The sequence below is a fragment of the Clytia hemisphaerica genome, unplaced genomic scaffold (genome assembly GCF_902728285.1).
Source record: "Clytia hemisphaerica strain Z4C2 unplaced genomic scaffold, Clytia hemisphaerica genome assembly, whole genome shotgun sequence".
Taxonomy (NCBI): Eukaryota; Metazoa; Cnidaria; class Hydrozoa; order Leptothecata; family Clytiidae; genus Clytia; species Clytia hemisphaerica.
In genome coordinates this window covers 1898923-1920520 of record NW_027104551.1, presented here as the reverse complement: position 1 = coordinate 1920520, position 21598 = coordinate 1898923, and the positions used below count along the sequence as shown (strand labels likewise).

Here is a 21598-nt window from a genome sequence, read left to right as displayed (position 1 = left end):
CCATATTAGACCACATTTAGATTATGGAGATGTCGTGTATGATCGTCCAGGTAATTCCACTTTTTCTGAAAAACTAGAATCAGTTCAATATGATGCTTGTCTTGCAATAACTGGATGTTTCAGAGGAACTTCCAGAGAAAAAATTTATCTTGAGTTAGGTCTTGAAAGCCTGTCGGACAGGCGACTAAGTCGAAGACTAATTTACTTTTATAAAATAATCAATGGCTTTGCACCTGCTTATCTCTCAAATGTTCTTCCTCCCCAAAGAGGTGAGGAGGAACGTAGGGCAGGGCGGAGGATACAACCACCATTTGAGGCACCATTTTGTAGGACTGAACGTTACCGTGCCTCCTTTTTCCCCTTTTGCATCAATGAGTGGAATAACCTGGGCGAAAATATACGAAATCTTCCATCTATTTCATTATTCAAACAAGCGATTCTTAAATTTCTCAGACCTTGCGCTAACTCAGTTTTCAGGGCTAGTGACAACGATGGCGTGGTTCTACTTAACCGATTAAGGGTTGGTTTCAGTCATCTTCGGGACCACAAATTTAGACATAACTTTGTAGACACAATCGACCCATTCTGCAACTGTCGAAGTAATTCTGTTGAAACGACACAACATTTCCTGATGCATTGCTCTGATTACTCCAATAACAGACTTGTTATGTTCGACAGCCTTCTTCAACTTGACATAACCTTGTTTCCATTTAATCCCAAAACATTGTGTAGAATACTTCTTTATGGCGACCCCGATTTTAGCATTATCCAAAATCATGATATATTGAGTATAACGATAAAATTTATCTGTGATACAAGCCGTTTTGGGGGACCGTTATTTTAGTCTACTCCAACTGCTCTCCTAGCTCTTTTAGTTTTTGTTTTTTATTTCTGTTAGTATTTATCCTCTGTAGTTTGTTTTCTTTTTTCCATTTATTAGTTCATTTAATAGTTTATTGTTAGCTTAGTAGGGTTCCTACCTCCTGGCGGTATGATCTGGTGGTCCTTTTGCGGGAGGTTAGGAACCTTTAGTTTTGTACTATTTGTTCGTGTTACCTATATATAGATAAAAAAAAAAAAAAAAAAAAAAAAAAAAAAAAAATGGGTGGAATTGGGAGAGAAACGAAACACTTTTACAAAAGACTATCAGAACTTTTATCTGAAAAACGAAACGAGTCCCTTGCCATCACGACAACTTGGGTAAGAAGAAAGATTAACTTTTCCCTCTTGAGTTCGGTTCTCCTGTGCCTCCGCGGCAGCAGAACTCCATGGAGCAAAGATAGTTTTTCTTCTTCGCTCTCATATAGTTCTAGTGATTCTGAACTTTTGTGTTCCTTCTAGATTTTTGACAAAACTTATTTTATTTAACATATCTAATATTTGGCGTGCCGGTGTAACCGTAAATCTTTACTCCCCAGAAAAAGTCACTCCCTCAGTTATAATTTCCCGGGAAAAAATGACCCCCGGAGTAATAATTACATGAGAAATTATTACTCCCACGTGGAAAAAATTACTCCCCTTCAAATTGCAAATTTATTAGCTCTAATTAGGGGGAGTGTTATTTTCCCAGTAAATTATGACTCCCTGGTGAATTCCGACTATTGCATATTCAAATTAAACATTCGATTTGGACATTCCAATCAATGAAGTCACTTGCTAAGTAGAGACGTTTTGAAAATGTATGCATACTGTAATCCATAAACTTCATTGTTGTGGTTGCTGTAAAAGAAAAACTAGCCATAAAATCATCTACAAGTTAAAGTGATCCGTTGTTACCCCCACCCATCCCGTTGAACTGGTGACGCCAAGAACATTTTCATCCGTTCGGGGAAAAATCAAAGAATGCTATCCCCACTGTAGCGATTTTTTATCTTCATTTTTATGTCGAAATGTTCTACTCTAAGGACCCAAATAATAGAGGGGTCCAAATATAAAAGGGGGAGGGAGTCCGAAATTTCTGTAAAATATAATAGACGGGGGGGGGGGGGTTTGAATAAACGGGGAGGGGTTCGAAATCAGTATAGTCAAGAAAGATGCCTTTTTATTAGAATTTTTATTGGGCCAAGAAAAAGCTATACGAACAAGAATTTTTTGAATTAAATTTCAAGAATTATTTCAAAATAAAGAAAACAGTGTTGCAGTGTCAAGATGTAGCCAGGTTTTTAAAATACAAATTGCACTCAAGAAAAAAGTTTAAATTCAATTTAAATGTCAAAATAACAGTAAAAGTTTCGGTTTGTGTAATTTACGATGCGCGATCCAACGATTCACGATGCACGATGCACGATCCATGCATGATTTATGTCGATTTATGTTAATTATTCTAATTATGCACGAATAAGTTTTCATAATTTAAAATAACTTATATCTTCTGTGTAGAAAAAACAAAAATTGATAGCGAGAGAAAGAAAATGTTCACCGCATGCCTCACTCGTTTTTAAAATGAAAGAAAAAGCCTTGACGTCATAGAAAAGTTTTGGCGCGAAAAATTTATTAAAACACAAACTCATTTTTGCACGTTTATTATTTTTTTAAGAACAGTGAATAAGGTAAAAAAGGAATTATCGGCTACATTACTTTTGGCATGTTCTCATAAAAGCCTTTCACCAACTGAATTGCAACTGGTGCTTTTATTTATTTGATCCTTTTCTTTGTTTGATGATCAGGTTAATTCATTTGATCTTTCTCAAAAAAGGTGAGTTTATACATGCGCTCTTCATTAAAAAACGTCTTCCCTACTTTACCACAACATTGTAAATTTTTGTTTATAACCCTGTCTCAATCCACACAGGAAAAACTTTTTGATTCCCTAGGCTATGGAAATATATATTTCCAGATCTGGAAATCTGGATTTTCCCTAACCAATCCCTAGCTAGGGAAGATGCAACAGCTCCCTAGTTATGGAAATGAAATTTCCCGATCTTATGACTACCTATGGATGTTAAATTTCCCTATTATTGAAAAGTGCTTTTCTCGAGCGAACCCCAATAAAACCCCATAGGGTTACCCATATTCACGAATTAAATCGTGATTTATAGAAAGCTGGTAAAATAATTAAATGTATTCGATCATTCTGTGAGCATTGGTTCGATAGCTCTCATTCGTTCTGACATGTACTTGCGCTACTTTGAGAATCCCGGCACTTTTGTCACAACAGTGGAGCTGCACTAGAGAGCCAACTTAATGACCTCAAACCCGTCTCACCGATCCACTGAGCCCTTGCGACGCAAGTCCATTTCGAACGAATGAGGCCGCCCTGGCGGGACGCCTCACCTTTAGCGTTGTGTTACACACTGATCGAATACAACCTTATAATGGTTTGCTTTACATACGACTCGAACACTTTTGAGTGAAAAATCACTTGTGGTTTTTTCTCACGCATGCGTAATACAAGTTAGGGAAATCAATTTTCCCTAACCTGAAAATAATTCTCCCGAACTTTAGGCTCTAATTTGCAACAGTTTAAAATTTTTGATTGAATTGTCTTATTTGAAGGTTTGAAAAATAAGTTTTGATTTAATTAATTGTTTAAAGGATACACTCAAATTAAAGAGTTCGGGAAATCGAATTTCCCAGTATGGGAAATTTTATTTCCCTAATTCGAGAAATCACATTTCCCGATCCAGAGAAAGAATAGAATAAAGCAAGCAGGGTCACAATTCGTGATATTTCCTTTCCCTAGCTTGTAGAAAGTAATAATTTTAAAAACTCGTGATCTCTCTTTTCCCAACTCATCCATAATCAGTTTAGAAAAACTTGGGATTTTTAATTTCCCGATGCAATTCTGAATGGGCAACTAGAAAGTTAAAAATATTAGTTTTCCACATGTGGAAATCCGTTTTCACTAACACATTGGTAATACACTTCCAGCATGGGAAAATAGGTTTCCCTAGTTTCCTTACTTTCCCGAACTTAAAATTCTAGACTAATGTGATCGAATAAAAAACCACATCTGAAAATGAACCATCCCTAGGCTAGGGAATCAATAATTTTTCCTGTGCCAATGCATTTAGTTGGTTTAACTGGAGAAACGTTTTTTTTAAAGAAAGAAAGCAAAAAGGTTACAAGATATTCAATTCAAAAAAGTTTATGTTTTGATTTGATTTGATTGTTGAGGTTAAAATATATACACGCATACTTTACATTGATTTTCCAGGAATACAAAAGAAGGAATTAAAATATGTGATTACTAAAACCTGTAAATGCATAATTAGAATAATTAACATAATATATGCATTGATCGTGCATCGCGCATCGTGAATCGTTGGATCGCGCATCGTAAATTACACAAACCGTAAAAGTTTCCATATTGTTTTTGTTATTTATTCATGATAAACAGGAGAAAAAAAGATTAGGAAACCGAACGTTGATCGTGATCTATGCCAGTTTTTTGGTAATGGTATACTATCAGGGGAGTAAAAATTTCCCGAAGGGAGTCATCATTTTCGCGTAAATTTATAATCCCGGAAGTAATAATTTACTGGGAAAAGATTACTGGGGAGTAATTATTTCCCAGTAAATAATGACTGGAGAGTATAAATTTTGGGGAGTAATATTTTTATTCAAAATAAACAATGCAATCGTAGGCGCCTCTTAAATTTTGTATCTTTTGCCGGGCAAAAGTGAACTTGCCAAAAGTCCGTTTGCTGTGAATACAGCCGGTTTTCGTCCAATCAAAATCACTGTATAAGTTGTATAAGCAACAAACCCGTTTCCAGTCTTCAAATTAAGAGACAAGAAAAATTATTGTGTGAGAGTTAGATTAAAGATTAAAGATGAAAGAAGCTTTTACGAGATAAAAACAAAAAATCAAGCTTATAACGAAGATTCTTAATATTTTGGTAGTATTTATCCAATTTTGCCCTTTGTTATCTGTAACTGTCAAAGGATCCAACACTAAATATGCAGAAGGGAATACTACCACTGGAAGCTTTGAGAATTTGTCATGATAAAAATCCTGGAATGCGAAAAAGTATGGAAGATGAAATTTCGATTGTTCATGCCCCCAATGATCAAATACCAACTACTTATCTTGGAGTTTTTGATGGTCATGGAGGAAAGGAGGCTGCAATATATGCTCGAGACAATTTATTTAAAAATCTCAAACTTCAACCTGGATTTTTTGATAACGAACCATCAAATGTAAAGAAGGCTCTTCAAGAAGCATACAACAAAACACACATGGATATGTTTCAAATAGTTGGTGAGTAAATTTTCTATTTGCTAGAGACAAAGTATCTTTAAATTTTTGAGTCCATATAACCAGGGGATGTCAATCGAAAATTTCGATTGTCGAACCAATCGAACTCAATCGAAACCAATCGAACTGATTGGTCGAATCAATCGAACTCAATCGAAGTGATTTATCGGACAATCGAACCCAATCGAATATTTACATTTTTTTCTCGGTTGATTGGTTTTGATCGATCAATTCAATTGAGTTCGATTGGTTTCGATTGAGTTCGATTGGTTTTGATTGAATCGGATTGCCTTCGATTAAGTTTCCTTTTTTTGTGCTTGAGGATTAAAGTACGAACAATAACGCTGTGATCGTCTCCTTTCTACCCTTATCGGCTCCCTTTACGTCAGCTCTTATTGGCGTTATTTTTTCGTTGCTGGCGTAATAAGGGCCAGTAATAATAAAGGGACCGGCGTAAAAAGGGCCGATGAGGTTAATAGTCTTCTATTCCTTCTACGCTACGACAATGAAAGCATAGCTGTCAACTCTCCCGCATTGGGCGGGAGACTCCCGCATGCCAACGCTTTCTCCCGTGGGAAAAAAAGTCAGCCAAATCTCCCGCATTTTTAGGATTTTCTCCCGCATCTCCCGCAATTCCAAAAAGTTTCCGATTTCTTGAAAAAAATTCAGAATTTGAAAGAGCGGAATGGCAAAATTTCCTGAATTTGGAAAATTCATGCGTAAAATTTCCCTATTTCCGGAAAAAAAAATCTGATAAAATCGGATTTCGCAGGAAAATTACCTCGATTTCCTGATTTTCCGATTCGGAAAAATTGGATTATCGAGAAAATTTTTCCGACTTGGAGCTCTCCCGCATTTTTGCAAGGCAAAAAGTTGACAGCTATGTGAAAGCCTAGAAGTAAGTCTAAGCCAATTGGAAACGATTGATTGAATCAATTGAACCCAATCAAACTCAATTGAAGTAATCGATCGGACAATCGAACCCAATCGAAATTTTACATTTTTTCCGACTTTGATTGATTTCGATTGTCCGAACGATCACTTGGTTGGGTTCAATCGATTCGATCAATCATTTCGATTGAGTTCGCTTGAGTTCGATTGATTCGATTGACAATCAAATTCGATTGTGTTCGATTGACATCCCCTGGATATAAGTGTTTTTCCATCATATAAGTGAGTCCCCCAGCGGCACCCCTACAGTGTAGACCTAAAGCTCTAAAACAGCATCTAATAACATGAAAACCAGAATATGATTCTTCAATGGGAATCAAAACTATAAAGTGCACTTACAAACATCAATTTGTCAGATCTAACAAAATTAATAACCGCACTGTCATCATTGACAATGAAACAAACGATTTTCTGTCAAGAGCCTTGTAAACATTCCAACAACTTCCATCGAAATGATCTATCACAGCTCAGTTTACCATTTTTAGCGCGGTCCGAGGATTGAGCCGAGAACTCTCGCATAGCGCCCGAGCTCCCAATCATTTTCTCAAGCGAAGTGTACGCGAAGTGATTCTAGCTTTACGATAGTGCCGCGGATCATCAATGGATAGTATTCAATCATCATTATCCCTTTATTTTCATTCCTAGAACTTTTGCAAAAAAAAGGAAAAATAGAAAAGTTTTATTTTTTACTGCTCTATTCACATACTGAATTTGAAAGATCTTCTATGTGGCGTTTTTTTGCAAACTTCAAAAAACTGATTTTTGTCCCGCCTTTGCGGGATTTTGGCTCAAGTGCTTGAGTGCAGCATAGGGTAAAATAAGTCCAAATATGTGTTTCCCGTAATTTTTGTATGAAGAGTTAGGTCTACACTGCCCTTAATCACGCCATCAAGCAAAAAAAATTTCTCTATCACGCAAGGACCCTGCCGACGCAATGGACTTAATGAACACCGAACACGCAAATGAGAATTTTTTTACCACCGGACAATTTCTACACCGGATTTAAGGAAGTCGGATGTCCGGTGGCGGAGAAGGATATTTTTTCCCATGGGACAATCAAATCACCGGACATGACCAGTCCGGTGCGTCCGGTGTTTCTTAATCTTTTGTTTCATAAATGTCCGGTGTCCTAAATTCCCTGTATGCAACACCAGACTGACACCGGACTTATTGCTAGGGGGGATGTTATTTTGCAAAAATGGCATAAATTCTTAGCCCATTTGTCAAAAGTTGCCTTTGGGTATAAAAAGTAGAAAAAATCATGTTAAAACCCTGTGGTACCCTTTTCAAGGTTGCCACAGGCAGGGTGCCACCGTCGCTCCGCCAGCAAAATTGAAATTTCAAAAATTTTCAAAACATAGTGAAGTGACCCCTCATTTGAAAGGTATTTTCATGCTGATTAAGAAAGTCAATATAATGAGGTTGAATAACACTGTCACAAAAAGTAATTTCTGACAGTTGGCAAAATTTTGAGGATTTTGCTAAAAACGCAATTTTTTGATCGTTTTTCTTAAGTTACTTCTTGTTAGAGTGTTTTTCACCCTTACAAAATTGCTAAAATTTGTCATCACGCAAAAAATAGCGAAAAATAGCCCAAATCACACATCACGCCTCAAATTTTTGCCCTATCACGCATCACGCCAAAATCTTGATCACGCCATCACGCCAATAAAAATCTGTAATCACGTCATCACGCAAGAAAAAAGTCCCAATCACGCCATCACACAAACCGCTGGGGGGCCTCATAAGTCATTGGTTGTAATGTTGTATCAGTCTTAAGAATAGAGACAAATTTATTTTCTGATACTCAGAGGTTTGTGCCGTTTCAGGCAGTTTTCAGTCAGATTTTAATGTTGTAATATTGTATATGTTCCAAAATTAACCATAGGCCTTAGGGGAAGTTGGCCATCCTATTATTTGTGTCATTTTAATTTTGAATAGATATACATAATCTGGCATGAGTTGAAGCAAAGTTTTATTCCATAATTTAATTACATAAATTAATAGTGTTAGGAATAAGCCTTAAGGCAGAATGTTCTGCGCCGTTGAGGTTTTGTGTCACGTATGTAACAGCTCAATTAAATATATAGCTACTGTATTAGTACTGTGGGATAGCCAGGGGGGAGAAGCAGTTAGTACAAGACATCATGCCTACTAACTGCTTTCTCGGAAGAAGTTAGTAACACCACCACCTTGGTACACTTAGTACAGTTAGTACTAACTGAATATAGCCTTGAAAAAGGCTTTTGACCTTCATAAATTCAATAAAATCAAAGAAAATAAAATTTAATATCTTAAAAAAAATGATTCAATTTTCCAGAGCTTTCAATAGGAAAAAACAACATTTTAGAAAATCAAATTTCTATTGCAACCAGCAAATTGTTTTTAAGATTTGAAAAGAAAATCTACTTCCCAAAAATTCTTTTTGGTAAAATACGGTCTTTTTTTAAAATTTTCTCACAAAATCCTATTTTTACACAGTTAGTACCAAAATTTGGCAAATTTTTAGCAAGGGACCACCCTTTTTTGCAGTTAGTACATCTGAGTACTAAGTGATTTTATCCAATTCATATGGCACACCACCACGGTACTAACTGGCATGATGTCTTGTACTAACTGCTTCACCCCCCCCCCTGAGATAGCCCTGCTTAAATAGACCTTTTGGCCTTTCCATCCGCCATCTTGAATTGTATGCAAAAATAGAGGAACGAAAAAGCTGCGGTTGGATTTAGTTGGAAAATATGCAAAACATAAACAAGTTTATACAAAGCTTAAAAAGACAAAAAAGCATCTTGTAAAGAAATATTATAATCATTAAAACAATTAAAGATGGAATCTTTTAATCCAAAAAGACAGCCCTGTGAATGCAGACTAAATCATATCAGCACATAAGTGCCTACCAAAACCGGCCGTAGGCCGGCAAAATTTTGTCGAACTAGAGGTCATTTTAGGTCGGCAAAGACAATAATTAACGAACTAACAAATTCAGCTGCTCTATAATTGTGTTAATAGGTTTTATGTTTTATAAAGAGAATGGAATGAGGCTTGATTATCATGTGTTATCAAATGATAACACAATTAGATTAACCTAACAAATAATATTTTTCCTCTTTAGGTCGGCTTTGCCGACCCAAAACATTTCTTTTGTCGGCATGCTGACCTAGAGTGTAAACTAGTCGGCAAATAAAAGCCGACTTCAGCTCAAGTTATGTTGGCTTTCAGGTCGGCATTGCTGAATGCCAACCTGGATTCACAGGGCTGAAAGAAATATTTACCGGTTAGTGTAAAACGCAGGTCACAGGTCACAGGTCAGTGATGACAGGTTAACTCTAATCAATGTCATTGCAGAGGAAAATGTTTGGAAAACACAAAGAATTATCAAAAACATAATTCTCAAGCAATTTCATCCATATAAAACCATTTCAAACATCAAAATTTAACCATGTGCTTTTATCGATCTTTCGCACTTTGCGCCGTGTATAACGCAGACCAGAAAATATTTGAAACCATATTATACGTATAACAGGTATATTACATATTGTAATGTTTGTAAAAATGTTATATGATGGTTACATATAATAAAAGAAATCGCTCTAAAACTACCTTCTCAGAGAACTCACGAGCTTCTGATTGGTGTAATTTTATATCCAGCCATATTGTTATCATCACATTCGGCATGCTGAATATTTTTGGTGTTTTTCTCTTGTAAGACATGATATTTTGTAATTCCGTCAATATTTTTGTCAAAAATTGTCAATAAGTCATTAAAATGACAATTGAATAATTAATTAGTTTCATCCTCCTAAAACCACTCTCTTAGGGACCTCACAAGCTTCTGATTGGTGCCGTTTTATATCCATTCACACTATCTACATCACATTCTGTATTATAAATATTTTTCGTTTTTTTGTCTGCTCTTGCATCATATTTTATGATTCTGTTAATATTTTTGTCAAAAGTTGTCATTAAGACATTAAAATAATAACTGAATTATTAATTAGTTCCATCCTTCTAAAACCACTCTCTTAGGGTCCTTGCAAGCTTCTGTTTGGTGTCATTTTATATCCATTCACACCATCCACATCACATTTTGTATAATAAATATTTTTCGTGCTTTTGTCTTGTTAGGCATCATATTTTATGGTTTTGTCATTATTTTTGTAAGTAAGTGTCACTATGTCAAAATAGGTTGTCATTCTATTCAATTGTCATTTTATAATATCTAAATAGCATGTATTACTTTTTTGTAATTTAATGCGCTATGTATTGATGTTATGTTATGTATATGTTATGATCTTACTTTTTTCCGGTCTGCACTTTGTTGACCTGTGACCTGTGACCTGCGACCTGTGACCTGTGACCTGCGTTTTACACTAACCGAATATTTACAGAACAACAAAAGCCTTTTAGAAATTTGTTCTTAAAGACATTGCATATTCTGTTTTCATGCCATTAAAAATTTCCACCAAGACAGAGTATACACATCAAACTTTCAAAACACGCAAACTGAAAGCAGTAATTATGACGTCACACATTCAGCGGGTTCGGATCAATGTTTTGATTTGATCGTCTGACGGTTCTATTCCCAGGAGAATAATTTACCGTCAGCAGAATAAGGAATATTTCTGTCCTTCGCAGGTGATTTTTCAGATTGAGTTTATGTCTAATGTTATGGTTTTTTGAAGTGCTTGTTCTAAGAGATGAGCGAATTTGGGGAGAAGACATAACTTGGACCCCCTATATGGACCCCATTATGGACCCCAATATGGACCACATTATGGGCCCCCTCAAAAATGGCGGGAAAGCTAAAGAAGCTTTATATTTGACCATCTGATCATTATTTTGTAAAAATAAGTCATTTTGTCAACATAAGGACAAAAGAATATATGATGAGAATTGTATCTCTAAAACTGCGCTTCCCAGTGTTTGCCTCTTGACAATATTTATCTATTTATATCAAAGGCATCTCATTCGGTACAATTGAAATATTTGTTTAAATAAAGCTTGCAGGTATCCCACTTAAGTGCCCTGTCAATATTTTTGTCGAAAAGTGTCACTTTGTTACGAAAATGACAGGTAACCAGAGGTAACGTCTTTCCCGTGGAAGAAACACGTCCTTTCAAAACTTGAAGTTATGTAATGCTCTGTTCATACGAAAATAAAAATAATAATAAAAGTACTATTTTCATATCTCTAAAACAGCTCTCTTGGAGCATTTAATGTTTTCATTGCTTCACAATCTATATCCATTTGCACCCCCAGCATCCTATTGAGCATGAAAAAAACACTTGTTGTAAATTGGTGTATACACCTTATATTTTTTGATGATGTCCTTATTTACAATATTACATAACTTAAGTGTCATTTTTGTCAATATTTGGGATTGATGATTTGTCATTGAAATCTTCTAAATAGCATATTTTGTATACATCATTTCCATTGCATATATTATTTTCATGTTATATATAAATTATATGATACGAGCGCGTTACAATTTTTCTGGTCTGTAATTTGTATGACCTGTGCCCTGTGTCTAACTAAGACACGTTTGACCTTATGTTCTAAAACATAATTTCAAAGTTATTTTTGATAATGAAATGATTTTATTTCAAGAAATACAAATAAATAGCCGGTCTATGAAATTAAACATGTGGTAACCATCATACAATTTGACCGCGTGTCAATTTGCAATTTTTGAGGGGGTCCATATTAGGGTCCATATTGGGGGGTCCAAGTTATGTCTTCTCCCGCGAATTTGATTATTTCTAGTTTTCAAAAGAAGCAAATTTAATCAACTCACATTTGTTTCGTCACTCCAAACAAACCGGTCATTCACGCATAATCATGCAAAATATGAAAATTATTGGCTCGGGCTATAGAAACAATTTTAAAAGAAAACTCTCCGAGGCATTATTTATTTAAACAAAAACATCCCAAACTCAATGTTCAAGAGAAATCAGTTCCTCTGTTACTTTTTAAATAGAAACAATTAATATTTTATCGATCATTTAGCACCTTTGTATTTATTTTAATGACTTTTTAATTGACCAGATTTTTTAACCTTTTAATCAAATTTTTTGAAACGAATTTCATTTTAACTGAGGATGATGCTCGGAGAGCATCGAAACGTCTTATAATAAATTTTTAACAAAAATAAAAAATGCTTCTGTTAATTTTTATCATTAAGATTCTGGCCCGATTGAACATATTTTTACATATCAAAGTGAAGCATGGGCAGACTACATTGGCTATCGTTAGAAAGTTTGAACAAATCAAATACAAAATTGTTAAAATTGATGGAGATATTGATTTTATTAAGAGGTGTAAAAAGGAGAAGTTGAATCCAACATTTGCTCGAACAAGTTTACATTTGAAAGAAGGAAATGCTAAACTTAAAGAGAAACTTTGTATTGTGATTTTGAACGCTGAATTAAATAACAAACACTCGGAGAAACGGAGGTTAATGAAATCTTTCAAACAATTACGAGATCAACTACACAGAATCTTATCGTTCTTGGAGTTTAATGCCTTGTTATATCGATTAACATTATACACTTCAACAAAAAGGAAAGACATCGCAGAACGACATGAACGTAAGTTATCGAATCTACGAGCCCAACAAAGCAACAACACTGTTAATACATGGTTTCAGCCCCCCCTTAAAATAAGGGGTGATTTAAAATTTAGAGAAAAACACAAAGGGCAAAACTGTTAAAAACTGAGAAATAAGGGGGGACTTGGTCTCAAGGGTCAAATGGAAGCCCTTGCTACTTGAGGGGGGAGTAATCTTGTTCCTTTCTGTTCCAACGGCTGATATTTCTTCGTCACTTTTTTCATTTTTACCTCATTCTAAAATAATTTTGTTCCTGCTGTGTCCCGATCTTGTAAAGCATCTAAGGCTCCAATCACATTTCAGCTATGGAATTTTCTATTACGATTCGAATGTTACATTCGAAAATATTTTTGTTTCCTTGGTGTGTCATCATCCTACACTACATCTAAGGCTCCAATCACATTTCAGTAATGGAATGTCCCGTGATTCGAATGTTTACATTTTTTAAAGACATTCAATTTTTCTGTTCTGCTTCTATATGGAATAGTTTCCAGTTTGAGGAGAAAACGATTTTAGAAAAGTGTATTGTAGGGATTTTTATACCAGGTATATTGCTTATTGCAGTTTATCATACTCTACTAATATTTTAAATTTGCTGGTTTAGAAAAGTATATAATGATAAAAAACTTTTTCACAAAAGAAAGAAATAATATCAGTAGAAGAGCTTCCTCAAAACAAAAGATGGAGCTGATGCTGATGCACCACCAACCAATAAACAAAAAAATAAAAAGCGGAACCCAGAACTAGGGTTTTCCCCCGGATGGCATTCAAAAATTGTGTGAGGTTTTCAAAAACAGCAAAAAAAAGAAATTTGAATATATCTCTTTTGAAAATAACTCTTTTCAAACGAAACTTCACAATATTGGTTCTAAAGTAGGTTGAAGTAGGTTTGAAAAAAAGTTTTTTGTAAAATGGGCCAAAATTGCGGCACAAATCAAGAAAAACACTATGTTGATAAAACAGCAGCCACAAATTTGTTCAATGAGTAAAAATCATTTTTTTCAGATGAAAGTCGTAGCAAAAGGGTTTATCCACAAAATATAAAAAATGGAACCAAAATTGTTGGGTCATTGGGCTAGAATTGTGGCTCAAAGTTGAAAATTTTTTTCATATATGCTTTGATTGAAGCCACGTTTTAAGCCCATTGAAAACCCATAAGTATCTTAAGACCTTAATAAACTACCAATTTCAAGAAAAACGGTTAAAAAATATTGAAGTCTTAAAGCAGGACAGCACATAAGCCAACCCTAAATATGCCAACTAATACTTATATGTAACAGCTCAGAGGGTTATAGTTACAAAAAATGGTATACTAGTTGCAGCCACAAAATATACACTCTTTCTTAAAATAACACTGTATTGTGTCAGATTGTGTTTGCTTTGCATTAGGCTTTGCAAATATTCATGTTTTAAAAACAAAACCCAACCTGGAATGTGTAAATTGATAAATTAGTGATTGAAGTATGATTGAAGCCACATTTTAAGCCCATTGAAAACCCTGCAGCCACAAATTAAACCCATAACTATCTTTATCCGACCTTTAAAACTACCAATTTCAAGAAAAATGGTTAAAAAATATTGAAGTTTTAAAGCAGGACAGCACATATAAGCCAACCCGTTGAGTGAGCCACAGTGACATACAGTCACAAAACCTGCCCTCACTTTGCCATCTTATATTTCAAGACTGAATCACTCAACTTCAAAGAGGGCCACATTTTTGGAAAGCTCATCAATTTTCTTATTTATGGAATTTTGTACTACACAGCAGCCACAAGAATGTCAACGCTGTGGGCTAAAAAGTGGTTGTTATTGAAAACCTCACTTTTTGGGGTTCTATTTTTGAATGCAATCACCGCAATGTGTTTATGGACTAATTTCTCGCTTGTCTCTACACCCCAAAAATTAAGGGCATGTATACATAAGAGTCTTGCAAATTTAAGGGGGGAGTAAAACTTAAGGGGCACCTCAAAACCATCTTTAAGCTTTAAGGGGGGATAAATTGATAAGGGGTGATTTGTGTTTTTAGGGGGGACTCAAAATCATGGATGAAACCATGTTAATAAATGCAACAATTTTATCAAACAAGTCGTACACAATTTCTCGAACTATGAACTTACCGCTGACGAACAAATCGCGTTATCTTTTGGTCTAGACCAGCATATCCCTACGAAAATCAACAACAATAATCTCAAGGTCGAATTCGAAAATTTTTATCAGGATATCGTCCGTAGTATATCTCCACTTACCGATGATACAAAGGAACTGTTAAAAACTAAATTACGTCACACGTATGATCAATACTCGAGAATCAAAATACCTTACAAAAGCATCGTCAAACAATCGAAAACTTGAGAAAACGTGATGATATTATCGTGATGAAACAAGACAAAGGAAGAGGTGTTGTCATTTTAAATAAAACCACATACACTGAAAAATGTATGGAATTCTTAGATGGCGTACAATTCGTTAAAGATAATCAAGATAAAACTAAATTGATCGAAGGAAAAGTCCAACGTGCTTTGAGGAAAATCAAAAAACATTTTCCTGATAATACCTACAAAAAACTTTTCCCTACAGGCTCAAATTTGGGAAAATTTTATGGACTTGCAACAGTTCATAAATTGAAATCTGGCAAAGGAGTAGATAAACTTCCCATTCGACCAATTGTTTCTAACTTAGGCACCTCTACATACGAAACAGCCAAATACTTGTCAAAGTTATTACTACTACTTACTAAATCTGAGTACACTATCGAAAGCACGAAACATTTTATCGAATTAATAAAGAATGAGAAAGTTCCAAAAGGCTATAAACTTATATCGTTTGACGTTAAAAGCTTATTTACAAATGTACCTCTCGAAACCACCATAAACATCATATTGAATCGTATTTACAACAAAAAAGAGATCAAAACTACCTTATTGGAACTAATTTTCGCCGGTTTTAATTTTAGCGTTTTTCGCGGTTTTTCGTCAAATTCGCGAAAATTTGATCCCGTTAAAATTTTTGAGAGTCGAAAACCGCGAAAATTAATTCCCGCGAAATACAATTTTTTCCGAAAAATTTGAAAAATCTCTAGGAAAATGAAAGAAATTTGTCCAAAAAAAGGCAAAACCCCGAAGATTAAAACCCGCGAAAATTCCAGAATGGAAAAAACCGCGAAAATTAAAACCCGCGAAATGCAATTTTTCGGATATTTTTTTTCGACCGCGAAAATAAGTTCCCGCGAAAATTAGTTCCAATAAGGTACCATTCCAACAGCCCTTTCGATTGACTTCCAAATTTGCCATACTCACCAACTTTGCCAAATCCACAATTTCAATGTCAAAAGATCACAGCTTCATGGCAAATTTGTACATCACCGATGGCTAAATCTTCATGATGCACCGGCCTTGCAAGTACACCGCGCGGGTACGCGCGGGCAAAATATTGTGCGCGTAAGCGCACAGGCGAGCGCAGCGTTTTGTTAGGGATAGGCAGCAGGCTGGCGAAGCCAGCCTGCTGCTCATCCCTAACATGCACCCAGACGGCTGTGCACCCTCCCGGTGGTGCACCCGTGTGTGGGGTCTTCCTGGAGGAATGGCGATCATAACAGTTAGCCTAACTTGTGAGGTCTGTTCACCCGTATATACTATATATGTCACTCTATAAATAACCTTGAATTTCGGAAAATTAGCAGCCGCCGTGGTCCAGTGGTATAGACTACGTGTTTCGTAATCGGAAACATGTAGGTTCGAACCGGGGTAAAGTATTGAAAAGTTTCAAAAAATTTTCTAAGTCTCCGTGCTTGTCGGTGCATCATGAAGATTTAGCCATAGGTTGTACATCGCTACTCTGCCATTATGATTTCCGTTTTGTGATGCTTAGTCAGCAGTTTTCTGTCGGCGTTTGTAAAGCGAACGATTTTTTAACCAATCAAATTGCCGATCGGCATTGTTTTGCTTTAGCATTGGAAGGTTTTCTATTTTTCAAAAACTTTGGCAAAAGTGGCAAAATTGGAGCCGAAAAGAACACAGGTCTCGTGGGAACAGTGTTTTGTATGGAGACGTATGGAGGTAAGTTCCAAATTTGCCAAGAATGCCAGATTCACCACTTCTTTTTTATTTGGCATTTATGGCACTCCAATTTTGCCAACTTTGCCAAATTTCTGTCAATCGAATGTAAAATAATTGGCAAACAGGGCAAAATTGGCATATTTTGAAGTCAATCGAATTGGCTGCAAGAAAAGAAATGAAAGAACTGCTGTATTTATGTACCAAATCAGGATGTTAATATGTTCTTCTCACAAACTGACGGAGTTGCCATGGGATCACCACTGGGTCAGTACTTGCCAACATCTTCATGGTTGAGCTAGAACGTTCGTCTGTACCCAAAATGCGAAAGATAATGAAATTCTGGTACCGCTATGTCGACGATACCGTATGCCTCGTAAAAGAAGGTAAACTTGAGCAAATTTTGAAAAAGCTGAATAAATTCCATAAAAACATTGAATTCACTTATGAAGAGGAAAGAAATTTTATGTTAGCTTTCCTAGATGTCTTAATCATTCGCACTTCAAAAGGATTTGATACGGTCGTTTACAGAAAGGAAACGAACACAGATATCTACCTACATTGGGAATCATTTGCCCCAACTGTCTGGAAGAAAGGCACACTTACGGGACTAGTTAAACGTGCCTTTACAATATCTAGTAAAGACTACCTTTTAGAGATGGAACTTGACCACTTACGTAAAGTTTTCATCGATATTAATGGATATCCAAAATGGTTTGTGTACCAAACAATCGAAACAGAAAGAAAGAAAACACACATTACAGTAAATGACGACCAACAGCCGGATTTAGATATTGACGAAAATTCGACAAAGAAATTGCAGATTTGTTTACCTTACCAAGGAGAAAAGGGTGAACTCGTTACCAAGAAAATGAAAAACTATCTAAAGAACTGTTTACCTAACACAGAAACTCGCGTAACTTTCAAAGGTACACGACTCAGTTCTAAATTTTCTATCAAAGATAGAATTCAAAATCAACACAAACATAACATTGTATATGAGGGCCAATGTCCCGATTGTGACGCCAATTACATTGGAGAAACCGAAAGAAGATTCTTAATTAGAGCAAACGAGCATGCTGAAAAGGACTGCAACTCACATTTGTTACGTCACTCCAAACAAACCAGTCATTTACGCATAAGCATGCAAAATATGAAAATTATTGGCTTGGGCTATAGAAACAATTTTAAAAGAAAACTCTCCGAGGCATTATTTATTAAACAAAAACATCCCAAACTCAATGTTCAAGAGAAATCAGTTCCTTTGTTACTTTTCAATAGAAACAATTAATATTTTATCGATCATTTAGCACCTTTGTATTTATTTTAATGACTTTTTAATTGACCAGATTTTTTAACCTTTTATTCAAATTTTTTGAAACAAATTTCATTTTAACTGAGGATGATGCTCGGAGAGCATCGAAACGTCTTATAATAAATTTTTAACAAAAATAAAAAATGCTTCTGTTAATTTTTATCATTAAGTTTCTGGCCCGATTGAACATATTTTTAAATATGTTGTATATTTTTAATTATTATATACCTGTAGGCAAAAACAGCCATTGAATAATTCCTGATATACCATGGCTATTATACCACGGTAGATTTTTTTTTTCACATTTTGCATTCAAAGTTTGATTTTTTTGTCGCTCTTGTTGTTATCAAAGAAATTCATTAAAAAAATCTATTGTGAATTTCATGAACAATTTTATGACTCAAAGTAATTAAGAAAATCTTTAAAAAAGAAAAACATTCGAACGTTCGATTATGGGAGTGTTTTATGTGAAACGTTCGACTATTGACACAATTAATGTTTTGTTTTTGCCTCTAGGTATATAATAAAACATATATTCAATAGGTTTTCGTTGGTTATTGGATTTATTAACCCTCGGTGATGTATATTCAACTGGATATTACATCACCTCGGGTTAATAAATCTCAATAACCAACTTTTACCCATTGAATATCTGCTTAATATTTCTTAAAAGAAATCTAAAGAAAAATGATATATATTTTGAAAAACATAAAAGAAGGTTCTGATTGAGAAAACATATGCACCCTTTAGTTCTTAATTGCCCTCTGAAATGTGCCAAGAGGCCTAACTTTTTCCATAGTAGAAGGTTATTGTCTAGTTGTGGAATCATCCGCTTTTGTGTGACAGCTCCTTGAATCCCATCGAAGCCTCTCTTTTCTTATCATTTTGATCTTTTTTGTGCGTCGACATATTGATAATATAATTTATATTTGATTCATTTCACAAAATAGATAGTGATGAAATTATTATCCTTATGCAACAAATATACGAACAATATGAAAAAAAAACATGTGTGATCAAATCGCCATCAAATCAAAATTAAAACATTTTAAAGTGCTTCGCTCGCAACAATAGAATGTCAAAAAAGCAAAACATTTGAATCGCTTCGCAAAAATAGAATGTCTTCTTTTTGGCCTTTTTGTGGTGTGTGTACCAACCCCTCTCGCACGCAGATAAAAATAAAACAGTAGAATATTTAAAAACAGAACATTAAAAACTAACAAAAAAATATTTTTACAATTTCTTAATTATTGTAATTAGCCCCCAGGATTTTAGTGCAGCCCTTCAGGTCCCCACTTTTTTAGCCCCCCCCCCCTGAGTTTAAAAAATGAGACAGCTCCCACCCACTTTTAGGCCAATTTTAGATTTACACCCCCCCCCCCAAATAAGTGGAGGGGGCCGAGCCATGTCACCACTGCAATTCGGCCACCATAATTTTTGCATATAATTCAATATGGCGGATACAAACATTCCCTCTCCAAGTTGAACAATAAACTATTGCAAGAACTCTCAGAACAAAACATCCAGACAATGTCAATCGAACAACTTAGAACAAAAATCGCAATCAAACGTAATCGAATGCAATCGAATAATTGCGATTCGATTGTCCAACGTAATTGAATCTCAATCGAACGACCGATTCCTGGGTAATATTCGATTGTGTTCGATTGCGTTTGAGTAAGGTTAGATTGGTTCAATTAATTGTTGACTATGTTCCATTTGTTCGATTGATTGTCAATAGACCTTTTCGCCTTTCCATCCGCCATATTGAATTGTATGCAAAAATTCTGGTGGCCGAATTGCTGTGGTGAAATTCCCTTAGAAAGTATGCAAAACATATGCAAAAAGAAAGTATTAATATAAAACTTACATGCATAATTGGTATTATATTAAAGTGTAATCTTGTAGAGAAAGATTAAATTTGTTTCTTTTGAAAACTAGAAATAATCAAATTCAGTCATCTCTTAGAGCAAGCACTTCAAAAAACCATAACATTAGACATAAACTCAAGCTGAAAAATCACCTGCAAAGGTACAAAAATAATCCTTATTCAGCTGACGGTAAATTATAGACCGTTTTTTAAAGAGGCAGCCATGTTGAATAACTATGTACTCCAGCATAAAAACAATGATACAGCCATGCATAATTACTGTATCATGCATATTTTAAAAATTATGCATGGCTGTATCATTGTTTTTATGCTGGAGTACATAATTATTCAACATGGCTTCCTCTTTTAAAAAAGGTCTATTCTCCTGGGAATAGAACCCCCAAACGATCAAATCAAAACATTGAAGCTGCTGTGTGACGTCATAATTACTGCTTTCAGTTTGCGTGTTTTGAAAGTTTGATGTGTGTACACTCATTTCGTTTTATAAGCATACGGTAAATTTCGGCTGAAGCTCACTATGCTTAAGTAAAGCTCAATCTTGAGCCTCGACTATGCTTAACCCTATGCTTGATAAAAAAATTATAAAGGGGGGTAAAAAATTTCGCGCATTTTCCCCTATCTTTAATCTTGAGAGAAATGAAGACATTCTAATTGTTTTCGAATGTTGTTGTTATTATAAGTTGTGTTATTTATAAGAGATTAAACAAAAATAAAATCACCAATTTTGTTTGTAATTCTCTTCTTCATTCTTCTGTTATTTTCTGAAGTTTTGGAAATTATGGTTCTAAATATTTTTTCTTATTATTATTTCTTTGGCTGAGCCTCAAGGTATGCTTAGCATATGCTTAATTTTTCTGGAAATTTGAGCTTCAGTATGCTTATAAACGTTATGCTTATAAAACGAAATGAGTGTACTCCGTCTTGTGGAATTTTTTAATGGCTTGAAAACAGAATATGCAATGTCTTTAAGAACAAATTTCTAAAAGGCTTTTGTTCTGTAAATATTTCTTTTTGGATTAAGAAGTTCCATCTTTTATTGTTCTAATAATTATAATATTTCTTTATAAGATGATTTGTTGTCTTTTTCATCTTTGTGTAAACTTGCATATGTTTTGCATATTTTCCAACTAAATCCAACCACGGCTTCTTCGTTCCTCTATTTTTGCATACAATTCAAGATGGCGGATGGAAAGGCCAAAAGGTCTATTACATTTGATTTTGTTCGATTAGGATTATGTTCGATGAGTTTGATTGTGATTAAAATTAGATTGAGTCACTCCATTAGAGCTTTTTAGAGTTACTCTAGGGGCTGAGTTAGGTCTCATATGCACATCGGCGTATAGTCATTTTTTCTTTTGATCATGAAAGTATAGTCCTTGAAGAGTCAGAAAACATGTGTGGCGTTATTTGGATCAGGCACATAATGGCGGGAGTGTGATTTTTTTCGTGCCTTGCGTGCCTTCGTGCCCTTCGTGCCTTTCGAAAAAAAGTTCGTGCCTTTCAAAAAAAAGTTCGTGCCTTTGAAAAAAAAGTTCGTGCCTTTCGAAAAAAAGTTCGTGCCTTTTGAAAAAAAGTT

The 21598-nt window shown here is 35.0% G+C and overlaps 1 protein-coding gene across 1 annotated transcript in view; it reads left to right on the top strand.

The window, feature by feature from the left end:
- The first annotated feature begins 4749 nt into the window (after positions 1–4749).
- LOC136822819 (protein phosphatase 1D-like) overlaps positions 4750–21598 on the top strand; it is a 30098-nt gene continuing 13249 nt past the window's right edge. The window contains exon 1 of the mRNA XM_067079129.1: positions 4750–5203. Within this exon, the coding sequence (XP_066935230.1) occupies positions 4903–5203 (301 nt within the window). The 5' untranslated portion in view covers positions 4750–4902. The remainder of the gene's footprint in view (positions 5204–21598) is intronic.